This window comes from Silurus meridionalis, chromosome 7, assembly GCF_014805685.1.
Source record: "Silurus meridionalis isolate SWU-2019-XX chromosome 7, ASM1480568v1, whole genome shotgun sequence".
Classification (NCBI taxonomy): Eukaryota; Metazoa; Chordata; class Actinopteri; order Siluriformes; family Siluridae; genus Silurus; species Silurus meridionalis.
The window spans coordinates 17329891-17357851 of NC_060890.1; the positions used below are offsets into that span (position 1 = coordinate 17329891).

The 27961-nt window shown below is 38.0% G+C and overlaps 1 protein-coding gene across 1 annotated transcript; it reads left to right on the forward strand.

The window, feature by feature from the left end:
• The first annotated feature begins 3731 nt into the window (after positions 1-3731).
• On the forward strand, positions 3732-27961 carry slc9a3r1a (SLC9A3 regulator 1a). The gene is made up of 6 exons (XM_046853346.1): positions 3732-4501; positions 16116-16286; positions 19103-19256; positions 20821-20864; positions 26193-26306; positions 26432-27961. Exons 1-6 carry the CDS (start codon positions 3920-3922, stop codon positions 26591-26593), a joined length of 1227 nt encoding a protein of 408 aa, XP_046709302.1. The 5' UTR covers positions 3732-3919; the 3' UTR covers positions 26594-27961.

The window sequence follows — 27961 nt, forward strand, 5'->3', positions numbered from 1 at the left end:
GGATTTAGTGTCTTATTTCGCTAATCAGCATTTGTAAACATTTTTCCTTGTTTTTCTTGACATTGTTTAGACCAAATCAGATATTTAAGCAGAGAGAGTTTGCTTTTGGTCTGGTTTTTTGTATCTATGTATTTTCCTCTTTCATATCAAATGCACCTACAATTTTGGAAATCAGCTGTGAAATAGAAGTATACTTTATTATACAGTACATCCAAAAGTAATGGGGGGGTGTAAACTTTTACTCTTAATATTTACAATTGTAGTAGAAAATAAATTCTGCATATCGCCACAAGATGGCAATGTTCGTCCTGTGTTAAAATCTACTCCTGTTTTAGCAGCCACTTGTTTGATTCTCTTGGAAAAGACAGAAGTATAGCATTTGCAAATGGTCATGTATCATTTTACCGTATTTATCTTTATCCTGCTCTTTTATGAAGCCAATATTTATCCTTTTCACACTTTGACACATGACTCACCTGTATTCCTGAAGAGACTGTATGGGAAAGCCTAGAGATCACTTAATTCATATTTGCACAAGCTTAGATTTCACATTGTTGCCACTGAGATGCCCATTATACATGCACTGATTAAGAGATGGTGCAATATGTACTTGTGCACAGAGTGACTCTGCTTTAATTACAGTTTGTTATATCAATGTAGGATTATTGCTTGTGTTGGCAGAACTCTGGTCATTGATGAGAGTTAAGATAATGTGTACTGTACGGTTTTATCTGTTAGAGAAACACAAATTAACACAAAGGCTAAAGTTCTATGTGGGTGGAGAGTCTCTCAGTGTACATTTGCACCATGATTATATTTAAGATCAATATCTGAAATTAGAGTGATTTATATGACCTTTATAAAAAAAAAAAAAAAAAAAACATTTAACCTTTTAAGAAGTATCAGGATTCCTTGACCTCCATTTCCCTGAACTGTCAAAATAAAAAATCCTTGAAAACTTTATTGGTTTGTGGGTGAAGTAAAAGGAAATTGCATCTGAGTTTATCTCACCACAGAACATTCAATTTCATTTTATGGCAGTTTCATGTTTAAAAACCTATTACAACATATAAGCATTTAATTAATACATTTCTACAATGAATGGCCAAAATTCAAACTTGATTAATCGACGTGGGCTAAAAGTGAAATCGCTTTATAACAAACTGCATTATATTATAATAAAAGTTGCTATGGTTGCTCAAATTTATGATTTCATAATAATTATAATAAATAAATAAATGGAAACATTACTTTGTAATCTGATAAACTATTGGAGTTTTATTTTGTGTAAAAACTTTTATAAATTCTTAAATAGTACAATATAAAGATAGAAACAATCCTATTTATAGTACAATGATTTTAATGCCTGTAATATCAGTGACCTGTAATGAAAGACATTAAGCAGCTTTTTTTTTTTCTTCTCCAATTTGGGCTAATTTAAATACACTTCTCTGCTTTTCTCTACTATCTTCTACTTTTCATTTTAATTTAATCAAATCAGAAGTCACATTGGGTCCGCTTTGGCCCTCTAGTCCTAGTTTGGGCATCATTGATTTAAAGTTTACAATAAGGTACATAATTAAACTAAAATCAAATCAGTAAATTAGAAAGATTTCAATTCAATTCAATTCATTTTTATTTGTATAGCAATTTTAACAATAGACATTGTCTCAAAGCTTTTCTGCAATTCTTCTATTTCTGATCTTGCAGTAATTAAGAATGAATAAGATTGTTCCTATTAATTTTATTATATTATAAGTCTGTCCCTAATGAGCGAGCCAGTGGCAACTGTGGCAAGGAAAAAGTTCCTGTGTTGGCATAGTGAAGAAACCTAAATGGAACCAGACTCAAGAGGGAACCCATCCTCATCTGGGTGGCACCGAAATGTCCATTTATTAAAGTTAAAGATTGTTGAGTTGTGCAGTGATGATAAAATGCTGAGCCATTACAGCAGACTGTTGACATAAAGTACAGACCAAATCCATCCTCAAAGCTCCTGTGTTGCTCTTGCGTAAAGCTCTCTTAAGACCCCCAAAAATATGACCTTGATCCAGAAAAAGTGGAGGAAGCTCAGTGGATAGGATGCTGGTCTTGTAATTTAGATGGTTGTGAGTTCAAATCCCATCACTATCAAGCAGCTGCCATTGATGAGCCCTCGATCAAGGCCCTTAAATTGTAAGTCCCTCAGTATAAGGGAGTCTGTCAAATGCCATAAATCTAAAAAGATTATCCAATTTTATGAAACAACAAAGACAGCAAATGTATTATAAATATTTTTTTTATATTACCTGCATTTTGACAGTTTGATTATTAATATCCTAACATATGTCTCATGAATGTTTTTGTTGCTTGTGAAACAGGGACATCAATAACACTCCAACACAGTGAGGTAAGGGTGTGCAAATATTTGCACTCACCTGAAGGTAACATTTAATAGACTTTTAATAACTTTAATAGCATTTTAAAAGATAGACTCTCTGTCCATGTGTGTTCTCTTTCTTACTGAATGACTTCCTAACATATATACATACATACAAACATACACACACACACACACACACACACACACACACACACACACACACACACTTCTTGGCCTATTCTCTACAGCTTCTACATTGCCCAGGGCCATTATAATTATTTGTTGTACTTGCTCAACAGCATCTGCACATTCTTCACTGCCAGAGCCTTCACATTTACATTTATTTGCTGTACATATATTAATCTGCACTTATCAGATTGCATTATGCTACTATTTTTTTTATCTATCTATCTATCTATCTATCATCTATCTATCTATCTATCTATCTATCTATCTATCTATCTATCTATCTATCTATCTATCTATCTATCTATCTATCTATCTATCTATCATCTAATTTGATCTAATCTAATCAAATCTAATCTAATTTATCTAATCTATCTGCACAAATCGACCTGTTTTATAAACACCTATTTAAAAACCATTACATGCACAATTTTTTTTTATCTGACACTGTTGCACTTTACACATTAGTCTTTTTATTTATTTATTTATTTATTTATTACACTGCTGTTACCTCATACAAAATCTGTCTATATTGCACTGACTGCCTATACAAACTGCATTGACAATGTAAACACTTGATGAGAGAAAAGAGAAATATCGATGCCTCAATTTAAATTCCTTTGTATGTCTGCACATACAGTATGGTGCCATTGACAAATAAAAACCTTGAGCCTTGAACTCCTCTATCTGTAATTCACCTGCAATCTTTCTGCTGATCCTGCACTATTACCCCAGCTTCCTGACAAGCTGGGATATGTGAAGAAAAATTTCATAGTGCTGTTATGTACATTTGACAAGTAAAAAGCATCTATCTATCTATCTATCTATCTATCTATCTATCTATCTATCTATCTATCTATCTATCTATCTATCTATCTATCTATCTATCTATCTATCTATCTAAAGAGATAGGTCAGTGCAGTACTTCATGCATTATACTACTTTACTCTTGTAGTTAGTACAGTAGTTGTAGATGTGCTTTGGCGACCCCTACTGGGAGCAGTCGAAAGAAGACGCAGTCTCTTGTAGTTAGTAGGGGTTAGTTCGCGAGTTCTGATTGGTCGGTTTCCTGTCAGTCATACTTACGTCACGTCGCTTTTGAGCAGAGCCGCGTCAGGACACCTCACTGGGACTGAAGAAGTCTTCATAAGTTCAACAACTGCGAGAGGAAGTGTCACACACACATCATCCTCCTCCTCCTCCTCCTCCTCCTCCTCCTTCACACCACTGCTGACTACATGGGAACTTTTCTCGCGAGCTTTCCGTAGGAAGTGAGCAGTTTGTAACTTTTCTCCCCGCGACCTTTTGGCTTCCTTTGCAGTTGAACCCTCGTGTAAATCTGTGTCCGGTTCTCAGCAGTAGTTTGCGGTGATGGCAGGCGAGCTGAGGCCCCGACTGTGCGTCCTGGAGAAGGGCAATGACGGCTATGGCTTCCACCTGCACGGGGAGAAGAACAAAGCCGGTCAGTTTATCCGCCTGGTAGAGCCTGGTTCTCCAGCCGAGCTGTCTGGTTTAATGGCCGGAGATAAGCTGACGTACGTTAACGGGGAGAGTGTGGAGGGTGAGAGCCACCAGCAGGTCGTGTCCCGGATACGTGCTGTCACGGGCAGCCTGAAGCTCATCGTCGTGGACCCCGAGACAGCCGAGTATCTCAAAAAACACAATTTACCCTGCAGGAAGGAGTTCGTCAGGGACGGATTGCCGACGCCCGCAGACCAGCCGGACACCAGCGTCCAGGAGAGGAACGGCAATGGCACCGACAGCCCTGTCCCTGCCTCTGATCCTGTCCCTGCCTCTGATCCTGTCCCTGATCCTGTCCTTGATCCTGTCCCTGATCCTGTACCTGATCCTGTCCCTGCTCCTGTCCACGTCTCTGCTCCTGTTCCTGTTCCTGCTCCTGTCTCAGCCTCTAACGGAGATATGGGGATCAACAACCTCAGCCTGAACTCCAAGGTAAATCTCCATCACATAAATGCTTCCATATCTCCTTTCTTTCCTCTATTTGCTCTTCCGCCTCGAGCTCTGATTTGAACAAATGGGTGGCATCTAAATACCAGCTGCCACACTCCTGCCACCCTCAAATGCCTCCTCTACCCTGACCCTCAAGTCACACTCGTTCTGTGCATTGCATCTCTTGGCAAAGATCGCAGTTATGATTCAAGATACATTTCAGAGGTTTATTGTTTAAATGTGAAACTACCATCCTGATATCCTTATTCTATCAAATACACAATGGAGAATATCATTTATCTTGCAAATGCCTTGTCACATGAGACTCACAGGAGTAAAAATTGTGACGTAAAAGCTATATAAAGTCGTGATCAAATCATTATAACATTTGATATTTTGCTAAATTGGTATCCAAATTATAACAAAAATTCTATTATCTGTTACCTTTCCAGGCAGACTAATGAAACTGGATATTTATTATTCTATCCATAATTTCCATATTTATCTAATTATTATTATTTTGGCTCTGGCCCAGCATGAAATCACATCGTTTTAGATAGATATAGATTAGATATAGATCTAGATATCGTGTGCACTCACTTGTTCCAGCATATACCAACACTGTGTGTGGTAAACCTTTTGTATGCCTCTCATTTCTAGTTTCATTATAAAGACATTAACTCTATAAAAGCTATTTGCTTTGTGCAGCCCAACCATAGACTGAATCATAAAAAAACCCCACACACCTTTAAACAGTGTTTCCAGGTGTTGCACAAAATCTACCGTAACAATCCAAAGGTGATGTCCAAAGTCTGCTTCATGTGAAGGACAAATATTTCTAAGTGTGGTGAAGGGAACAGTGTGTTGAGCAGCTTCTTACTGAATGTAAATAATTAATAAAATTGGTTAATACTTTTTTTTAGTTTAACACAACTCGCCACCACAATAAATGTTTGTTTGTGTGTGAATAAGGAGTTGAGTGAAAGCGTTACTCCTCACCACTAACACTACATAAGCTCATGCGGCCTTTTTTATTTTTAACTCCGTGTCTGACGCACATTTCGCTCGTTGGACAGCCAGAGTTTCATTTCTGGTGTTTAGAAGTTGTTCAGTCAGAGTGACGTAATAAACAATAAATGTTCCTGTGTGAGAACGCAGGCCACAAAATAGCAAAACAATGATTATTAGCTATTAATAATGATGTGCCCAGACTGAAGGATGTTTTGTGTCTCCTCCTGGGTAAGATCTGTGTTCACGGCCAGTCAAACATCGAGATACTTTTCTTCATCGAATTTTTTTTAACACGCCCCCTGATGAAGCTTTGTGCATTCCTGCCTTCAATGAGCGCTTTACCCAGAAGGCTTTTCTTCAAGTCCACAAATAGTCTGACTGCTTCCCTGCTTCTAATGAAATTTGCCTATTAGGTGGTGGAAACAATTTCATTTATAAAGTCAAAGGTAGTTATAGAAAATACATATTTTTAATGAATTTATATATTGGACTTGACTATGATTTTCAACATTTCTTCAAATTAGTAAATAAGAAATAAAACAAGTCCTCTGGGTGTGTTATTCCTCTGATACTACAGCAGTTTGTAGGGACTGCTAACAGTTTTTCTTGATATGAAAAAATGTGTCACTTTTTATCTATTTGTAGTTACATGTTATTTTGTGGACCATCTGCAAAACAGGTTAGTTCCTATATCGCTCGTGCTGTTACAACTATAAAGTCATTCATTGGATACCCTCTGTTCTGTCGTTTGAAGTGACTAAGACAAAAAAAAACCTGTAGGTTGCCATGTCATCCTCTGTGTTAGAGACTCTCCCACACTTAAAGGATCAGTTTTACCGCCACTGAAACCGGAGACTCCTTTGTTTTGCTCGTGGGGAATGTTTTTTATATACAGTGCCTGTGTACATGTTTACTATAAAGAAAGATGTCTATAAGATTAATACATGTGCATTCATATCATTCTTGGAAATGCGGTCTGAGCCACTGCCAAAGAAAATACAATTTTCTGACCAATCAGAGTTGAGCATTCAACAATTTACTCAGTTTGGTGTTTCCAGACATTTATCTGGTTGTGTATGACAGATGACAAGATACAGACATTAGAGAGATTAAGCTGCAAATGTAACCTTTGGACTCCCATATAAAGAATCTTCAGTTTGATAAAGATGTATGCCGTGCTTAGGGGTTTTTCGAACCTAACTCTGACTGGTATTCTGTGGTACAAGCTTGAAGAATTTGCACAGCTTGTGCAATGAGAGTGGAAAGTGTCTTGGATATGTCTTTCCCAATGTTGTTTTTTTTTTTCCCCTAGAGTCTAAATCTGCCATGAATATTGTTTTAGTGTTCCCTGGCATTTCTGAAGGATTAGTGTGAATTCCTGTTGATTCAGAAACTCGACGGCTGACAGAAAGCCCTTTTTAAGTCTTATTGGTAAAATCATCCTGAGAAATTACTGAAGCGACAGTGATATAAATCGTATGGCCTTTACTTTTTATGGTGAGGCCATGCTGTTAAAGATTTTATGGCATACCATATGTATTTGTTCCAGTGAGAAAATCATTATCTGTGTAGATAAATTGATACCTTTTTTTTACTGTTGTAGCAACCAATATGGCAAATGAAATATCACAATAATCATGTACTTCTAACTTTCTAGGGGATTTCAGATAACACTACTACCACTAGCACACAGCTGCAGGAATTGACATCGGTCCAAGTAGTATAACATTTATTACATTTTAGATTAAGCAAAAAAATTCTCTCCTGATTACAGAGATCATGAAGAGGCTGTGAAGCAATAAACAAATTCCAAGTGAACACATAGTGCTTTAGATATTCATTTTATTTCACTTTGGGTTTATAATTTCTTCTCACTCCGTACGATCAGATCTGAATGTTTCTATATTAAAGTACGCTACGTAACTACTATATAAGTTTTTAACAAAAAAAACACAGGTTTTTCAAGGTTCAAGGTGCCAACGCTGCATTTTTAAAGCCAACTCGGCAGAATTTAATGAGCAGCACTGGTTACTCTTTTACAGAACAACTGGATACGTATATGTTGCACTTGTTCCGACTCGAAGCAAATTTCTAACTAGAGTGTCTGTGTCGCATACTGAGAAAGTGCAAAAGCGGTTTCTCACTGGCTTCTGAGTTCGTGAGTTCAAACCCCAGCACCACCAAGCTGCCACTGTTGGGCCTTTGAGCAAAACCCTCAACCCATAACCTGGCCATATGTATAAATGAGAGAATTGTAAGTTACTCTGAATGAAGGCGTCTGCCAAATGGCCTGAATGTAAATGTAAAAAGATGCTCGCTTCACCCAGCTGTAAATGCACAATACACCGCAATTGGAAGGTATTCCATTTCAGGTAGTCACAGATCAACTATAGGTTTGGTATTTAAAAGTGAAAAGAGTGCAGTAGAAATAAACGAAGAAAACAGAATAGTGTCTTGGTGCATGCATATATATATATATATATATATATATATATATATATATATATATATATATATATATATATATATATATATATATATGTGTGTGTGTGTGTGTATAAAACACTTATTGTGCTTTCTTGCCAAGGACGAACAAATCGCTAGCTTCAGGGACATGACGATTTCATAATCATGTAGTTACTTAGTGGACACACTGTTCAACAACCAAAGAAAGAACGTACATTCCTGGGCAGAAAGAGGAAGTCCAAAATTGCAAAATAGTAGCTTTTAAGGGTCTTGGAGAAATATCAATCTTAAAATTATTTAGAATCTGTAGAATTGGTTGTCGCTATTCGGATTTTATTTTTGTGTGCACAAAGACTGTATATAAATGTGAATTTTTCACTCGTTCTATCCTTTCCCCAAACAGTTCACTGCAGTAAAACAAGCAAATAGTGACTCTGGAGGTTTCACAAGTGTTTGTTTGACTTATCACGCTTAATATTTTGGCAGTTTCAAAAACCAAAAGTGTGTGTGTTTAAACATCATTTATACATGCACACATTTAATTCTCCATTTGAGAGACATGTGGTGGCCCTGGGGTATAATTAAGCCAGTCTAAGCTGATTGTAAGCTACACAGCCATTAGATAACAATTTAATGAGAGTATACAAGTGATTCCCAGGCTACATTCACTCTCAGACTTCCCTGAAGTTACATCTAGGATTAATAGGACACAAGTGAAAGTTTGATCCATTTGTAGCATTGTATGTTCACACTTCATCCATGCAATTACTGGAGTGTTTTTTGAAGTCCTCATCATCCATGAATAACTTCTTTGTTGTTGGTTTTCTCTCAAGCTCTTGCATTTTATGCTTTTTTTCCCGGATCATTCAAATGTGAATGGGCCATCCTCTGAGTGGCTGTCCGTTTAACTCGCACTAAAGCCCCCTTTGTTTAAAGCCAACCCCAGTGGGGTGCTATTTGCAAACCGAGATGAGTTTTTGCTGTGGAACTTGCTGTGGCACACACACACACACTTTAGTGTTGTTCAGCCATTTCTTTTTGGCCTTATTCAATAACAATATGAGCGATTTGGAGTAATGTGATGTAAAAAAAAAGTGTGTGTTTTGTATCATGTTCCTCGTATTATATTGAGGAACCGTTGTCTAATTCGATTAGTAAAAGAAGGGGATTTGTGCTGCTGAACCTGAAAGGAGAATGAAGTTGAATGTGAGTCATTCCAGAACCCGAATATCTTAATTACCGGCAAGGAAAATCTTCCGTGTTGTAATCATTTGTCCTGATGCTTTGTAGACTGATGGAGCCAGCTTATAAGAAGTGGTGCTTCTTATAACATCAGGACAATTCCTCATTAAGTAGATATAAAGGGAGTTGTAAAGAGGGCCTACTTTCAGCAAGATTATAAGCTTAAAGTTGAGTGAAAAGAAAAAGAAAAAGAAAACTCACTAATCACTTGAAAGGAGCTACAGAAAAGCATTTTCTTTTTTTTCTTCTTCTTTTTTTCCCTTCTTCTTTATTTAGCTATTTGGCAAAACAAAATTCATTATGAAGTAAATTTTAACATTATGAAACAAGCTTAGTGTGTTCAATTCGAGTTAGGTGTCACAACACAGTTTTGCCATAGAGGGGTGTGTGTGTGTGTGTGTGTGTATGCATGTGCAGGGGTTGATGCTCTTTACAGCTCTTCTCTGTGGTCACCAATGTGCTCAATGTGCAACCAATTGTAACATTTCAACTGAAGAAGTGTGAGTGTGCAGCAGCTGCTGAAGGTTCTTCTAGATGAGAGGGAGGGAAAGACAAAAGCATATTTAAAAATGAAAAACCCCACCACTTCCTGCAATACATGGTTAGTGTTTTCCTGCCAGTGAAGTGTTTGTTTTCAAAGACAGAAATGAGCAGAGAAAGAAGCTGGGCGTCACTCGTATTTTTTTATGTTTTTCTTTTAAATAAAACCTGGCGCGTGTGTGTTGTGCTCTTGCGTGTCTTCAGTCATAGGTCATGTTTGGTACATTTGTATAACAATCTCAAGTGCCCTGTAAGCTACAATTTGCTTATAATGTTGTTGAAATGGTTTATAACTCTTGGAGGCGACACCAGACATGAAAATGTAGTCCTTTGTTTCCACCCCAATTTGAATCTACTTACATAAGCTACAAGTTGAAACTAACCACAGAGCAGATCATGAGGGCTGAAAGTGAGCTATAAATTCATTAACCTTTGCCATGATGATTAGGGGTGAAGCCTTTCACTTAATGATCTTGTTTCTCCACACTTTTCATTTTTTTTTGGATGTAGAACAGGTTTATTTTTGCAATAAATATGCACAATGATTTTCCAGCATGGTATAAAAGCAGCACAGTATTTGCAGTTGATTAGGTTACGAGTTAAAAAATAAACATGTACGATTTTAAACGAGGTCATACTGTTTCAGATTTAGGATAGCGGTTGACAAAATGCTGATGAAGTCATGTGATGCCTTGCGTTAGCAACAGCTTTTCTTTTATTTATTTATTTTTTGTATCCTGCCCTGTGGCTGAAAATCATTTCGGGGAAAATTCTAATGAAACACACCCAAGTGAGACCGTAGGAAGTAATGTTTAGAAACCTAAGCATTTGGACACGCATTTTGATTTGATATAAATATGACACAGTCACTAGGCACAGGATTCCAATTCCCCACACCCTCATTATATCTGCCCTGTTTTGAATATATGGGATTATATATGGGAATGTATGGGATTAGTGATGTGTATATGTGTATATGGTATTGGCTCTGATGGAGGAGCCTGAGTCTGAAATCCTGAGTCTGAAATTGCTCGTGTGGCTCCAAAATACCAACGACATCATCAGGATTCAAACCTGCAATCGAACTCTTTTGACACTATCCAGTAGGATCGGCTCACTTCAATTCACTTGCGACTGATTAATAAACTAGTTCAGAGCCTCGCTCGACTCGAATTGGTTGTGTTAGTGCAGGGGAAACACTGAATTGGGCAGGAGAGGTGTTTCTCCAGTAATGGCTTGTTTAGGAACAAAGAGTGAGATGAGTGAGCTCACGTTTCGAGTTTGCTTTGAGGTATTCAGGTATTTTATCTCTTAACAGCTCAGTTGAATTTAAATAGATTTAGAAACCTAGAATAGAAACCACCAGGGCAGTGGTTCGACTGGTTCTCAGCTGACATGCTGTACTTCGCTGCCGTCAGCTTCGGGAGAAGAACAGGGAGTAACACATGGAAACTTTTGCTACAAGGGTGAATAATGTATAATAAATGTAATGGCGTATGAAAAATCCCCCTTTTTAACTCGTCCCTGTTGCCAGGCCAAAATCATGTATATTAGTGTGTCATTACATTTAATTTGACATCCTACTGACCTGAAGACTTAAAAACGAATTAATTATAGATTCAGCAGAACCATTTACCCAGATCTTCTTGGCTGTTGTTGCTTTTATTAGCTCAGGATAATGGTTATTTCTTTCAGGTTAACTTGGCTTGAACCCCACAGAAGGGAATCTTTTAAAGCGGCACGCCTTTTCATTGTGAAACTTCCACGGCAGGATCATAGGCTCCGGACAGACAATGCGTCTGTTTCTAAAGCCCATTATAAACCAAACCTCTTCTCATGAGCACTAGAGTAACATGGCCTACAGGATGTGAAAAGGTCAACACGAGACTACGCAGGGTGTACGTTTCTGTGTATTGTACGTGTACCAATTTTGTTTATCTTATCAGTAAGCGACATTTTTGGATTTAAGGTCGTGTGTCAGTGAGGGAAAGATTCAGTCGGGTGAAACAGCAAGACACACAATGATCAGTCTGTGTCTTAAATTCTGCCTCATTCGTATATCAGAATGTAAAGAGTCTACTTGTGGAACTTTTATGTAAAAATAAAATGTTTCCAGTTCCTTTCCCTTACAGATTTTTCGTTTTCCTAACTGATTATGTTGCGGCACTAAAACAGGAGTTGCAGTGTGTTCAGGGAAGCGTGGGCAGTTCCACCAAAACAACAAAACGTCAAAACGGAAACGGCACTTCAGTGACCCACCCAAAAGGACAAACACCTCTTTTAAAAGCCCAAAATGTGTGACTTTAGTTTGTTATCTGGGTAATAATAGCACATTGTATCTTGCTAAAAAATTCATTTCTTAAAAGCGTTTTTTTTTATATATTTATTAGTTATGAATAAAATTGCCAAATATATTAAGTCTCTCTTCACTTTTTTTTTTTTACACTGTCCACAATCAGAATATAAACAAATTCTGACAAATAAATGAAAAATAAGTCCGGTGTCCAGGCATCCAGACCCTGTCTGACCCTCTATATATGGCAGTACAAACTTATGTTTGACATATCATTACACTCTGTAAACTTCTCCACCCAGGCATCTCTCCATTATGACTTCACTTACATAAGCATTCCAGAGCAACACATAGCAACATTACTCTATAATACGTGAGTCATTGTAAAGTAATACCTTTCCTAACCTTCCCTAATAGAAGATTTTTATTTCTTTATTTACATGAAAGCCACTTTAATTCCTTCAGTGAAACCTGCTGTTGCTTATTGCAGCACTGATAAGCTCTCGAGACTTTATCCAGAAGTAGGGAATATCTTATCACATGCACATGGCGTGGCACCTTTTATCATGATACCTGTGGTATCAGAGGTCCTCTCCTGAGAGTGAATGGACGTCGGCTTCAGGAATGTCCGCTGGTTCGGTGTGCGACTGTGATAAATATAACCATTAATTGGTATATAATGGATTCCGTTTAACTGTTAGGCGGATGGAATTCAGCCACTGCGTGATGAACTATAAATCATTTTCTTAGCCAAAGGTTTTGGTCTGTTTTTAACTGAAACAGAATGCATTATGAAGATTTCTACTGCAGTGTTTATCAACCAGCAAATCCCTTGTGTTTCATGCCATTTTGCCTTAAACATAAATATGAACAGAAGATATTCATAAGAATAAAACCAGGATATGTGTAAAAGAATGAATTAACACCTTTGTTCCCCACAAAATACCAACGCATTTTGCTACGTGTAACTTTGTTGCAAAGCGAATGTTGATTATTACAGCTATTGAACATCTGCAGTAAGAGGTAATTGGGTTTTTACAGCATTGTGGTTCAACTTTGGCTCATTGCTCTAGGTATATTGTCTTAATTCCCCAAGGTTACTGAGGTCCTGTTGATGACATCGCAATTTCAAAATCCTCCATAAATATAGCACATGCAGGCCAAATGCCATGCAAGCACCTTCACCTTCTATTTAAGAGCCCACTCTTGAGATGACTATAGCAGAGCAGTTTATTGCTTGCTGTTCTCTGTTTAAACGTCATTCCTGCTTCTTTCAGGGCATCCTGCAACTCCTTTTCAGTTATCATACAGCCTTTTTACGATTCTTCTTATTAGTTTGAGAGCGTGCTGTGAAATTTGGTCTAGCATACATGTTTTGTGGGCTTTATTAATGGTTTCATGCACGTGCATTTTATGAAACCACCCATGTTGACGGAGGGGTTTAAGGTATTTTCTTTGGCTGTGTGGCTTTTTGTATTTAAATGTTATATAATAATCTCTCAGGATGTACCTTCAACACTATTTCTGCTTGTGTAAAATCCTCCCAACCATTTGCAAACTTTGTTTTATATTTTAAATAATGGCACTAGGTGCACAAGAATGTTTTATCAGCATTTCTATTTTATTTGTGTAGTGGTTAGACATATATTTTTGATACTGTCTGAATCCACTTTTTATGTTGTTTTATGAACCAATATTCCTGTTTATGCTTAGAAATAAAACAGAACTTTTAAAACAGTACATTTAACTATAATACAGTTCTTGTAAATGTGTGCTGTAAAAGTATCAAGAACTCTGCATTCATTCCTTTTTTTAGTAACCGCTTTATCTTGGTCAGGGTCACAGTCGAATCTGAACCAATCCCAGGAAAACTGGTCAAAGCCAGGAACACACCCTGGATGTGACACACACACACACACACACACATTGACATGTCAGGTTAATTTTAACCAATTCATCTTCAAGCATGCTTTTGGGAGGTGGAAGGAAACCCGAGAGCCAGGCGGAAACCCGCATGGTCATGAGTATAGAACGTGCTCTGCTGCACCACCATGCTGTTATAAACTCCACTGAAAAGATCAACTAGCTATTATGTTATTATATACTAATATACTATTTATCACAAATGTCAACCTTTTACAATATTTTATAACAGGCTGAGATCTCTCTATGCGTGTAATATAGTAGTTTACACTCTCACCAAAAAGCCGTTTTTCTAGATCGTTTCACTTAAAGTTCATTTTGAAGGCAGTTTATCTTAACTTTTTCTCAGCTTTATAATATCAAGAGGCTTCCGTGTTACAAACACTGTAATGTTACAACATGTTTCCTGTTGCCCAAACGGAATTCTTTAACTTCTTTCGCATTTAACCATGTCACATCATGAAATGCCACCTGTCTCCACTTGCTCAGAGCCCCCAGATCCTGATCTAATGCTCTAATGCGACATATGGCCTAGTGGATTATCTGTGCTAAGCAGGTAGCTTTGCAAAGTGGCCTCTCACTTCCTGCACATCCTCTAAAAAAAAAAAAAAAAGACACACAAAAAAGCTTGTGTCGTTTCCTGTGCAGCCTTTTCTCGTTTCATTTGAACTGAGATAACTTGGTCAGATCTTCATTTGACTATTAAGGCTTGTGGCCAGATTTTTCCCTGTGCTCTTCCTGAAGCAGGTACACAGAGATCCAGTGCTGAATGGGGGAGATTAGTAATCTTGTTTAAGCCTAAACACCAGCTCCCACGCTAACCCTGTTTTGCTGTATGCACACTCGCACTTATTTGAGCCTTGTTCATTATCCGCTGTGTAGGCAAGCTAGTTTTTGTGGGGGGGGTGTAATGATAGGGATAGTCCTGTACACAGTGTTTGAACAGCTTTGTTCTAAGAAACATCATGAGCTTGACAGATTTTTAAAGTTTGTTCACACAAAATAGCATCAATGCTGAAATTCACAATATGATCGCTGTACAACTCGTATTGTCCCATAACTAGCGTCAACCTTTTTAAAGAAAGGAACAAACACACAAAACCTGCTGGCTAATTAACCAGAGTGGGGAGATTCGTTCCACGAGCATTACGTGACTAGCTTTGTTAAGGGATATCATCCTATGTTAACTGGTAGCTTGGTTAAGTATTTTTTTTTTTTAAAGAAATATTTCCACATGATAGCTAGTTAGCTGCATTCCCTGACTAAAAACTTTTCCCTCCAATTTTAGAGTAAGCTAAAATTGTTGTGTCCTGTTGCTAATCTCTTTCTTTTGTGTTTTTAAGACAATTGTAAAACTGCTCCAGTTTCCTTTTTCCCTCACTCCTCAGTATTGTGTATGAATGAACAGCGGGATAGTTTACCACCTAGGAGAGACGTAAGCACATCTTTTGAAGCTGTATGACTAGACACATTTTCGGATAAAAAAGGGGTTAAACGGATAAGAGGTTTCAAGGCGTTATTATTAAAAACAAATGAAATATATACTTATTGCTCTGAATTCATTATCGCATATTGATTATCAGAAGAGAAAGGTCTTTCTTGTCTGTCCTGAATGTGGCGTTTTTTTTTGTACACTCTCCCTGGGGTGGGTAAAACTTGGCTCATATATCATCTGTCGCATTGAAAAAGGAAGTATAAATGACGAGGCAGATTCATTAGTTCACACTGAAGCGGAACGCACGGGAAGAGGTCGACCTTTCCAATGGTATATGATATATTTATTTGTCGGTTTAAAAAAATAGTGTTTGTATTTTGTCTATTTTATGACCATGTTTTTTATTCTTCGAAAGACTTTTAATGTATGATGAGTGCATTTGTGTCAACTGAAACGTTGTGTGAAGTATAGCCTGTCCGTACAGTACTGTAGATCCATACTCTTCAATTATTTGCTCTTTTACTGAGTGCTGCCTTTAATTGTTTTTCCCCTGCGTTACGTCATCTTCAACCAAACATGACTAATTTTTTTCACATTCCCATTGTACAGTGTACATGATCTCTGGATTTCCATTCCATCATAGATCTGGTTCAGCGTCATCGGTCAGTCTTCGGTTCTAACGAAAAATGCATGTTTTCCACTTGCAGGAATCGAACAATGAGCTTCGTCCACGTCTCTGCCACATGAAGAAGGGAGCAACGGGTTATGGCTTCAACCTACACAGCGAGAAGTCCAAATCAGGACAATATATCAGGGCGGTGGATGAGGACTCTCCAGCTGAGAAATCTGGACTTCGGCCCCAAGATAAAGTAGTGCAGGTACAATCATCCCAACCTCCTCCCAACAGCTAGATAACACACAGGCACTCAGAACTCTAAACACACTTTCCTGTCACTCTGGCTTTAAAAAAAATGATACTAAGTGATATAATTTAGCAGTCTAGACCACAGTGTTTGGTTGGAAATAAAGTGAAAATTTCCTGTTGAAACATGAGAGGAAGTAGCAGTTTAAAGCTTTGTCATAACCTCACATGTATACCATAATAAAGACTAAAGGCTCCGTTTGTTTTGAACAGCCTCTGAGGTCCTACAGAAGGGTTTGTAAATGAATCCCACTGAGCCTCAGAGCAGCACTGGTCAGTGTAAATGCAGACTCTCTGGGAGTGCAAGGATTAGAGCACGACTCGGCAGGGGTCCGATTGCGTTGCTTTTGTTATCACGAAGAATGTTAGCATGAAGAAACCAGGACCTGAATAATCCATTTAAAAACGGTGTCTAGACAGAGACGGAAAGCCTTGTGCAGGCCGGCGCTGTGATAATATAACCACTTTAAATTCATCCGTAACATTAGAAGTCCAATTTCATTAGATGTATTTAAATTTTCCAGACTGTTAAAAAATAGAAAAAAAGGAATAATTTGTCATTTCAATGTGTTTTTCTTGTTTTGCCGAAAAAAAATACAATTTCCGGTTTGACGTGTAACAGGTAAGTGATGATGTGTCCTACAATAAAGGAGTGTGTTAGGATGCAAAATGCAAACACAGGCTTATTTTATCTACTTATCATGAGGACGGGGTGGAAAAGGTTTCGAATTAGAATCTTCCTAATTTGGATTTAATTTTAGTTTTCATTTTAATCTCTTTGGTCTCAAAAGCTTTGTCTCAGGGAGATTTTTCCTCTTGCCACTGCCTTCTCTGGATTTTTTTTCTATTTTGTTTGTAGTGACCTAAAGTTTGTAATGTAGCTTTCCTGGTTAAAGTGTTGAGTAATGTAGTTGCACACAAACCTTGCTTGTGTTTTTTCAGGGCTTGACGCCAGTGGTCAGTGACCTGGGGATTGTAAGAGCCATCTGGCACATGGTCCGGCTCTGGATTTGTGCCCTACTTCTCTCTGTACATTTCTAATTAAAGCACCCCTCACCCCATCCTGATTACTCCCATCTAGATACGTTCTCTAAACGAATTGGGTTTTCATGTTGGTCATGAATAATAGTTCAGCCTGTTTAACAAAAGACATTGAATAGTTTATTTGTTAAGCCATTTGATGACTCCCTACTCCCCTCTGCAGTGTCAGGCTTCTCTACATCCTGTTACGGAAGGGATTTCCATCTTAAAAGGGTCTTCTCTGCACTACCAAGAAGGAATAGTAATTCGAGCTTTGGTAATAGTTGAAGGAAGGAAAAGCTTTCACACTCTCGAAATCGTGTTTTTCCACCACTGACATTCCAGTTCAGCGCTCAGCGAGTACTCTGGTATGGATATGAGAATGTCAAGAAAGATGCTAAATCTTGAGGTTTTCCTGAACTAGAAAATGAAACTGTATTCAGACTCAACATGTCTGACTGAAATATAAAGAACCGATGATACAGTTTTGCCAAATTATATCTTTTTTTTTTTTTAAAACAAGAACACATAGTTTTGTGCTCTTCAGCTATTTTTCCACTTCCTATTTATTAAACAGCCAAAGATTCAGCTAGTGTTTTTCAGCCTGCACTGGAATTGCACTGTCAGCACAATTTCGGCTTCATGAATATTGTGTTCTGTATGCTTGTACAAGAGTGAGCGTGTGTGTGTGTGTGTGTGTGTGTGTGTGTGTGGGTACAGAATAGTGAAGGCCCATGTGAAGGCCGCAGGCTGTTGTTTGCTCGCTGTTCTTTAATAGCCTGGGAAATGGGAGGCTGGGATCGGGCATTCCAGAGAGCCCACTCCTCTGCCCTCACTCTCCTACATACACATTCCTCAACACTGAGACAAGACCACAGTGTTTCCTCAGGTGTCTCCTCTCACACAGTGGTCTCTGCTGCCTCCACATCCACAGAGCTGAACAACACATCGAGCTTCAGCCCTCTCTATGTAGTAGCCCCCATCATTTAGCCTGATTTGTGGTCTTTAATTTGTATAATGCTTTTACATTGTCGCAAGGCAGTATTATTGAAATATATACACTCAGGATATCAGTTTTACAGTTACAAATGTATCCCAGCAAGCTAGAAGCAACAGTGGCAATGGGGAAAAACACCCCCTTAGACAAAGTATGGTAGAAACCTTGAGAGGAACCAGACTCAAAAGGGAACCGTTCTCATCTGGGTAACAGTGGATAGTGTGGTAGCTTAGTGGACGTTGGATCCGAAGGTCACAAGTTCAAATCTCAGCCTGCTAAATACCATAAATGTAAATGCAGTGTAATTATAAGTGATTCCCATCTATAACTGTCTACTTGGCTGAATGTGTAGCCTGGGACTTCATTATAGTTTTAACTGTCAGGTCTGTTTTGAATTGTTCACTAAATAAGACTTGATAGCAATTTTCTTTTCTTGAATGCACACATTTTATAGACCCAGGCTTCTTTTTAAATATAATTTGAAGAATGAAGGTGTACTGTGTTTCGATTTGCGGACATTTTTAATAATAAAAAAACGAATAATAATTTAGTCCTGAAAGTTAGATTATTCTGTATTAGAGACTTAATTATTTATCCCATAACATCCTCTACAAAAGGCTGAATAGCTTATGTTTAGCTTTTCTTTTCCTTTTAAATGCTAAACGTTTTTTGGGGGGGTTATAGTTATTCATCCTCTATCCTCTGTATCTCTATCAGCTCTGTTAACTCTTCTGCCTCTCTGTATTGTGTTGCAGGTGAACGGTGTGCCTGTTCAGGGCTTGCAGCACTCTGAGGTGGTGGCCGCCATCAAATCAGGAGGAGATGATCTGCGGCTGCTGGTGGTGGATCCAGAAACGGACGCCTTTTTCAGCAGCTGCCAGGTTGTTCCCACTGAGGAGCACCTCACGGGTAAACAGCAAGCACATACAGATCATCATACAGATGTATGTATATATATATATATATACAGTACAGACCAAAAGTTTGGACACACCTTCTCATTCAAAGACAAAGAGTTTTCTTTATTTTCATGACTATGAAAATTGTGCTAAGCATCTCTCGGGGAACTCCTTCAAGACTGTTGGAAGACCATTTCAGGTGACTACCTCTTGAAGCTCATCAAGAGAATGCCAAGAGTGTGCAAAGCAGTAATCAAAGCAAAAGGTGGCTACTTTGAAGAACCTAGAATATGACATTTTTCAGTTGTTTCATACTTTTTTATGTATATAATTCCACGTGTTAATTCATAGTTTTGATGCCTTCAGTGTGACTCTACAATTTTCATAGTCATGAAAATAAAGAAAACTCTTTGAATGAGAAGGTGTGTCCAAACCTTTGGTCTGTACTGTATATATATATTGATCGTGCAGATAAGAACAATACATCATTCGAATCTGTAAAGGGTCTTTTTTTTTTTTTAGTTTGGCATGTGATTCCAAAAGCGCATATTTTTTTGCCACTGAACCTTAAGCTTTGAGTACTTACAGGCTGGCATTCCCCCACACACACACACACACACACACACACAGTGTGAGCATGCTGCTGTTTAAACATTAACTCCCAACCTCTATCTTGACGTGAGTATTAGTCAAAGTCAACAACGTTCTTTCAGCTCGTAGTCTTGGAAACTGAAGCCATAGCAACAAGCATGGCCTCAAACCCTACATATGTTTAATGGCAGATGGAGATTATAAAAGCGCTGTAGCAGCTTTTCTGTGTTTTCAGCCACATGTGACCAGCTGTTAATATGCCGTGATCTTAACATTGGACTTTGCTTATTGACCTGTTGGTTAATAGTTATCTATGCTGCATTGTCATACAGATGCTAAATGTTTAACTTGAAATAAGTCACTCATTTATTTGCAGACATTCTGTGTTTTACTATAATTATTATATACTATATTTATTATAACAGGATGTCTTGGAAACTCTTAAGTTGTCTGATATTACATTTTATGGATTAAAGGCATGAAAAAATAGTACATTCACATAGACTGTTCTATTCTTTTAAACTTTTCTAAAACCGCACGTTTCACTTTTATGTTTGTATCCATTTACAATCATTTTGAAGCATTTGACTTTACACGTAACACAAAGTGGATAATGGAGGATGTTTTGCAGGGCACACAGTAAACCGAGCCTTGTGTTTAGACACCTGCTGTTAGAGACCTAAATCAATATGGTGAAATGTAAATTCAAAAAATTTGTTTCCTAGATTAAGGTATACAGAAATATCAGTAGACCAAATATTATAAATAGTTCTAAAAATACTGTGACCGCTGTACAGGAATTACATTTGTAGTTGCTAAAATTGTAAATATTCCATTTTATCTGAATTTAAGTAGCCCTGATTGTAAATATGTCCACCAAACTAATTTTCTTACATTTTTCCATCCGAATCCATGGTGCATGTGTTGACTGTGTTGTGTGCATGTATAGGAAGTAGTCTAATCTTCTTCCTGTTTGTTTTCAGGCCCCCTTCCTGAACCTGCTGCCAGTCGAGATGCTGATGAGAAGGTAACCAGCTTTTTAAATCAGCTTTTTTTCTTTTTTTCTTCTTCAATTGTCTCCAAACAATATAGTAATTGAAAAGTGAATGGTAGTGATTCAGTCTATGCCACGTGGCAAACATGAGACTGCAAATCTGCTTCGTTTCATTCAGCTTCGTTTCAGCTTGCAAAAAATATTATCGAAGCGGCTGTTCGACATTTTCACCCTAGACAAGTGCTATTCAAAATTCACAGCAGATTGTACAGTGCGAGTGTGCGAGTGCGAAAACGCTTGTTATAAGCAACACTTTTCTGCTGCTGCAAACATAAAGAAATAAGAGAGATGTTTGATGTTACTCTACAAACCCATGCAAGTTTTTAATGTTCTTCTGTAACATGATATATTTTTCTTTTTTGGGAAAACAAGTATACAGGATAGATAGAAGTAAAAATTAAGGAATGCACTGATATTTATTACTACTTGACCAAGAATTTAAAACGTTTTAAGATGAAATTGGTAAGGATTTATTGTTTATTTCTTGGACTATTGGACCTCACTTTAACACTTTATATAACATCTATCTATGTTATATATCTCCTTTTTTACCTGAACACCAGTAAATTTGATGTGAATTCTAGGAACACCCGAGAACTGCATTCATCAGCACGACCTTATATAAAGTGATCTCATAGTGAATCGTATTTTATCAAGTTAAATTAAATCAAAAGCAAGCATAAATAAAAATGCTTTTCAGAGTAAATAGCAGCACTGGAGTAAACATATTCCCTTTTTACTCTTCTTATATATCAAACAAATGGAAATCAAAATCAATGTAATGATTGCCATCTCTGAATTTTTCAAAGAATAATAGCTTTATTATTATTATTATTATTATTATTAGACTCTGTTAGGGGTTTATTGGTGTTGATCAGTAGAATATATTTCAATTTTGTAAACAAAAAAAAATTATTTCGTTTCAAAGCTTCTAAGTGCTGCTGTGGTCTGGGCACAATGCCACTTAGACACTCGTGGTCTATGCTCTAATGTCTGCGCTGTGAGATGAGGTGGGTGCGGCACAACGCAAAGTAAAAAAAAAAAGTAGAGAAAAATGTTTAGGGCAAAGTCTTATGGCGACTCTTCCGACTAAGCCAAGCCATTCTTTTTATTCTGTTACTCAGTTATAGAGGATTTGCCATTAGTGATTGTCGTCTCTGCTGCCTGCCATAAAGCATCACTGATTCATAGTACATAAGATCTTGTTAGAGTTACTGAAGATGTCTGTAGCAGATGCATTCTTGCTTCATTCACCTTGTTTCAGTTTGTTTCAGTGTGTACATACATTTAAAATGGTATCCAAAAGACTGGCTCTGTTTACAAGAATGTACTTAAATTATCCACGTTTCCAAACTGTCACCTTTAAAATAGTCCTCTCGCACAGCAGTACAGCGCTCCCAGCGTTCCTGCCACTTCTGGAATATGTCCTGGAAGTCTTCTTTTTCGAAGCGCGTCAAGCACCTTCTGGTATTCGTGCTTGATCTGGTGTCGAAACGCGACCTTTAAACCGGATCTTCATCTTCTGGAAGAGGGCGAAGTCCGCAGGGGCTAAATCTGGCGAGTAGGTTGGGTGCGGAATTGAGATCATGTGAATTATTCACCAACGATCATAATGCACGAGTTGCCGAATTGCATTTTGACATTTTCGGAGCTTGAGCTCGTTGAAGGTCTTCCTTATCTCTAGTCATCTTCCAGCGAAGTTCTTCCGTTCTTGAAGCGCGCATCGCCGTGTGTCATGTCAAACGTCTACCTTGATGATAAAACTGCAGACGTGGTAACGCACGTGGTCAGAATAGCTTGAGTTAGCAGCATTAGTCTCGAAACTTTTTAATACCACCTCGTAATTAAGAGAAGACGTAAAGCCCAAAACAGCGTTCTTCAGCAGGGACCTCCATCTCTGATAAGTTTTTATGTTGGAATGTCAGTCAAACTGAGGTATAGAGCTTTTCCTTCCAGTGAGAAGATCACATCCTGCAGGGTGGAGCAGGTCTAGACACAGTTAGGCTCAGAAAGTTGTAATGTGATATAATGTTCATCACTGCATATCCGTTATCATGAAATTTGACACAGTAGACTTTGATAGACATTGATAACTACTTTTGTATAAAATGTTTACAATTTAGTCCTTGATTTTGTATAATGCACATTTTTTCAAGCCAACCTATTACTCGCTTGTTCTCCCAATTACACGGAATGCTTCAGTTATCGTAACATATTTGTCACGTCTCATACGGTACTTGTTAGTATTTTCTTTAATAAACATTTTATAAAAGGTGCAGGGGTGGGATTTTATTTCACTCATGAGTCTCATCGAAAAGGAAGAGGGGTATAATGTGTTACTGAAAGCCTGGTTTTGTAAGTGTATAAATGTGTTCGAGAACCCACTCGACCGTGGTTAAGGCAACACACTGTCTCAAAGGTCTCAAATATTATCGAAGCGGCTGTTCGACATTTTCACCCTAGACAAGTGCTATTCAAAATTCACAGCAGATTGTACAGTGCGAGTGTGCGAGTGCGAAAACGCTTGTTATAAGCAACACTTTTCTGCTGCTGCAAACATAAAGAAATAAGAGAGATGTTTGATGTTACTCTACAAACCCATGCAAGTTTTTAATGTTCTTCTGTAACATGATATATTTTTCTTTTTTGGGAAAACAAGTATACAGGATAGATAGAAGTAAAAATTAAGGAATGCACTGATATTTATTACTACTTGACCAAGAATTTAAAACGTTTTACACGGAATGCTTCAGTTATCGTAACATATTTGTCACGTCTCATACGGTACTTGTTAGTATTTTCTTTAATAAACATTTTATAAAAGGTGCAGGGGTGGGATTTTATTTCACTCATGAGTCTCATCGAAAAGGAAGAGGGGTATAATGTGTTACTGAAAGCCTGGTTTTGTAAGTGTATAAATGTGTTCGAGAACCCACTCGACCGTGGTTAAGGCAACACACTGTCTCAAAGGTCGTGTAATATTTCACACACTAAATGTTATGTAATTGTATTCCACCCTTAATATTTATCTACTAGTAATTCATTTGCCGTTTTGTCAGTCAGCGGTATTACGCATGTATTTTAAAGGCAGAACAGTACAGAGTGTGTTAAAATAAATCTCAAGGCTGCTCTCTAGTGGAGAGAGGAGAAGGGAAGAAGGGTAGCTGAGGCGTTCACTCTGGTCGTGATAGAAGTGAGGAATGCGTTCAATCACTGAGATCATTTAAATTAATAAACACGCATCGTTAATTGTTCGATTCCACTCGATGATCGTGCACTTTTATGTCTTTTATCTTAATGTTGACGCATTAACCTTTTCCTTAAACATAGATCACGCGGCGCTGCTGAATTCTCACATCCGATTGGTCAGAAGAGTCTTTCATTAGAACATCAGCACTATAAGCCACAGGTTTATGTAGTCGCTGTATATATTATTGTGCATCCACCACTTGAAGCTTTTTTCAGAAGTTTACACTATATGGACAAAAGCTGGGACCCCTGGCTTTTCCACCCATATGGTTCTTGCTCAGACTGTTCCCACAAAGTTGGAGCACACAGTTGTTTTTTTAATATTGTAGCATTTATATTTTTACTCCACGTGAACCCCCAAACCTGTTCCAGCATTATAATGCTCCTGTGCACAAAGCAAACGCCATAAACTGTACATGTTTTGGAGTGCAAGAGTTTGGGTTCCCTGCTATAGAGCTCTGACCTCAACCCTACTAAACGCCTTTGGGATGAACTGAAACACTCACTGCACCCCAGGCCTCCTCACATCACCTACATCAGTACCTGACACCCTGAACACCCTTGTGGCTGGATGAGCACAAATCTCCCCAAATCTAGAGGAACATCTTTAAAGAAGAGTGGAGGTTATGATAACAGCAAATGTCCACAAACTTTTGTTCATGTAGTGTCCAGGCTCAGTGTTTTCTAACAATCTTTGTAAAGAGAAAGTGTTCAGGATAGAAAAATGAACTTTAACATAAAACACTGCATTTTTGTTTTGTCTGATGTATGTGTATAATTAGATTTTTTGTGTTATAAACGTTGAAAAAAGATGAAAGTGGTCACACTTGTGTTTGACGTTAGGTTCAGGATAAATATATAGTCGGCAATTTGGTATGTTAGAAGAGAAATTAAACACATTTTTGAGTTTAACTTCTAACCAATCAGAAATCAGAATTCATTAACGTGGTTTAAGTGCAGTTTATGAGGACCCACACTATATTGCCAATAGTTTGTGGACACCTGGTCATAAGTACAGTATGTGCTTTTTGAGCATCGCATTCCACATTTGGTCCCAATGCACCCTTATAATTCCCTCCACTCTTCTGGGAAGATGTTGCCCTAGATTTTGAAGGTGAGCTTGTGGACATTTGTGTTCTGGCCTGTTTAGACACCTTATTGTTATATACCGTATTTTCCGGACTATAAGCCGCTACTTTTTTCCCACGTTTTGAACCCCGCGGCTTAAACAATGAAGCGGCTAATTATGGATTTTTTCTGGGTTTTTCCCGGTTTCACAAACTTCATGCCAAAAAACTGAGCCCCATAACATTAGACCAATCAAATTGCCGAACGGGTTCAGGTGAACCAATAAAACTCTTTATATTAAATCAGATGCGCTCCGACTGAATCGGGTCGAACCACATCATAAATATGGATGATGTTCCTCTGACGTTTGACCTGCTGCTCACTCGGACTGTCTACAGGAAATGCGAATCATTCGTCACGCTGAAAACAACCGGGCATGAAAAGATGCACTTCCCCTGTGTTCTGTGATTTTTAAACGCACGACGATGCCAAAAGAAAAACTCTCGAGAGAAATAGTTGTGAAAGGAAGGAGGTAGACAGTGAACAATGACGTTCTTGGTAGGCTACTGTTTAGATACAAGCCGTGTAACAGACACTGTCTTTCATTAAAGCCTGTGTAAAGTTCATTAGTTTCAATGTAGACACCTGCGGCTTATAGACAGGTGCGGCGTATTTATGTATAGAAATAAACTGGACTTATGTTCAAAATAAAAATCTTTGTACAATTCAGTGGGTGCGGCTTATATTTGGGTGTGTTTAATAGTCCAGAAATTATGGTAATATATTTTCTCATATTTTATTTTCTTTTCTCCTCCTTTTTTAATTTTTTAATTTTTTTTCTCATAGTCTCTTATTTTTCAGACTCTTTTACTTAATGCACAATGCCCGAGCGGCCGATCGGTTTACATTTCACTGCAAATTGTATTCTGCACATAACTGTGTTTGTGACAAATAAGAATCTTGAATCTTAAATTTATTGTGTAGGTGAAGGAGGAAGAGGTTAAGGAAGCCAATCCTGCATCAGTGAGTCCCACTCCATCCAACGCTTCCTCCACTGCGTCGATCCCTGCTGAGATGGCCAGGGTTCCTGCATCACAGGTCAGTCTGACTATCTCACACATACACACACACACACAAACACACACACACCAATCAGCATACCCTGTAACGAGGCCGTATGTCCCGTATTAGTCATGTGACACTGATGCTGATGTGTGTGACAGGAGAAGGCCGAAGAGAAGAGCCCGAGCGTAAATGCAGCCTCATCGCTGGACCTGAACATTTCCCTGCAGCAGGCTAAAGAGCGCGCGCACAAGAAACGCTCCAACAAAAAAGCGCCACCTATGGACTGGAGCAAGAGGAGTGAAGTGTTCAGCAATCTCTAAAGCAGCCAAATTCCACACCGCTCTCACACTTCATTACTTCCTTTATTTATAAAGTTCGCACTCATGTCTCGCTCATGAGGCCTGCGCCTCCGATTTTAAACAGAAGGGATGCAGCAAAAAGAAACTGGATTAATGAGGCATGAAATCACATTAGAAATAATTGCTGGATTTCTTTATTTTGTCCCACAACTCCTGTTAGTCTTGTTTATATACACACACACACACACACACACACACACACACACACACACACACACACACCCACACACCTCTCCAATGACCATTTAATGTCAGTGTTATTGTGCCACTTGTGTTTTTATTGATCTTTATATAGACATTTTATGGAACGATGCCAGAAATCAGATGTATGATGTACAGTGTAGATGTAATTCATGCCCAATTCTTTTCCTCTTAACAAAGGTATCAGCACCACTGATTGTTCGTTATACTGCACCTGCATCTGCCCAGCCGAAACGACTTAATCTTCCAAGTCATTTTATTCCCCTTTAATATTTACTGTTTTGAAGACAGTAATCCCCCGCTGTACCACGGTTCGAATCTCACGCCACGGTTTATTGCGGAATCGCGTTTGCCACATAACTTATTAGTTTGGCTGATTTTTCCGGTCTCGCGGATAACATGATAGACCAAAAAATTTATGTTAAAGAGTTTTATGTTAAAATAATGAAATGTATTAATACAAATATAATAATGAATTATAAAATGAAGTAAAATGTTAATACAGTACAGTACTGTATACATTAAATAGCATTTTTGTGGTGGTGTCTGTTTATTATGGGTGGTTTTGGAGCGTAACCACTGCGATGGGATTACTGTATTCCTTTTTGAAGCTGTGTGGTGTGAAAGTTTCTCTCGGTCTCTCTCTGGATTTTATTTTTTATTTTAAGTTGTAAATCATAAATTATATAGTGAAATCCCAAAAAATGGAGCTATACACTTGGAATAACATGGAACATGTGGTTAGTTTTCTGACTGAAGGCACTGTTTTTGTTGTTGTTGTTGTTGGTTTTTTTTTTTGCTTTTAATTCAGATGAGATTTGTGTCATTGAGTCCCAGTGATCTAATAATCACATTCATACTCTCCTACTAACACAATATAACGCAGCACATTGTACTTATGAAAGAGCTTCGATTTTTTTTTCCCCCACAACGTCATCGCCTCGTTAAAATATTTTCACCTTTGCGATTTATGTCGGGTTTAGAATTTGTAGTCCGTTGATTCCAGAAATGAAAAGAATTTTTATGAACATTCCTTTGAAGAAAACCACTGTCTTTAGCAACTTTTAGCTGAAAGCTCAGTCTAGATTTGGCTGAATATAAAAGAAATAAATAAGAAAATCACACAAA

What these genes read in the sequence shown, in the direction of transcription:
- slc9a3r1a (XM_046853346.1), top strand. Translation starts at nt 3,920, where the DNA reads ATGGCAGGCGAGCTGAGGCCCCGACTGTGCGTCCTGGAGAAGGGCAAT. An exon ending in CCCAAGATAAAGTAGTGCAG is followed by an intron (nt 16,287 to 19,102) that starts GTACAATCATCC and finishes ATTGTGTTGCAG; the next exon opens with GTGAACGGTGTGCCTGTTCA. An exon ending in GTCGAGATGCTGATGAGAAG is followed by an intron (nt 20,865 to 26,192) that starts GTAACCAGCTTT and finishes TTTATTGTGTAG; the next exon opens with GTGAAGGAGGAAGAGGTTAA.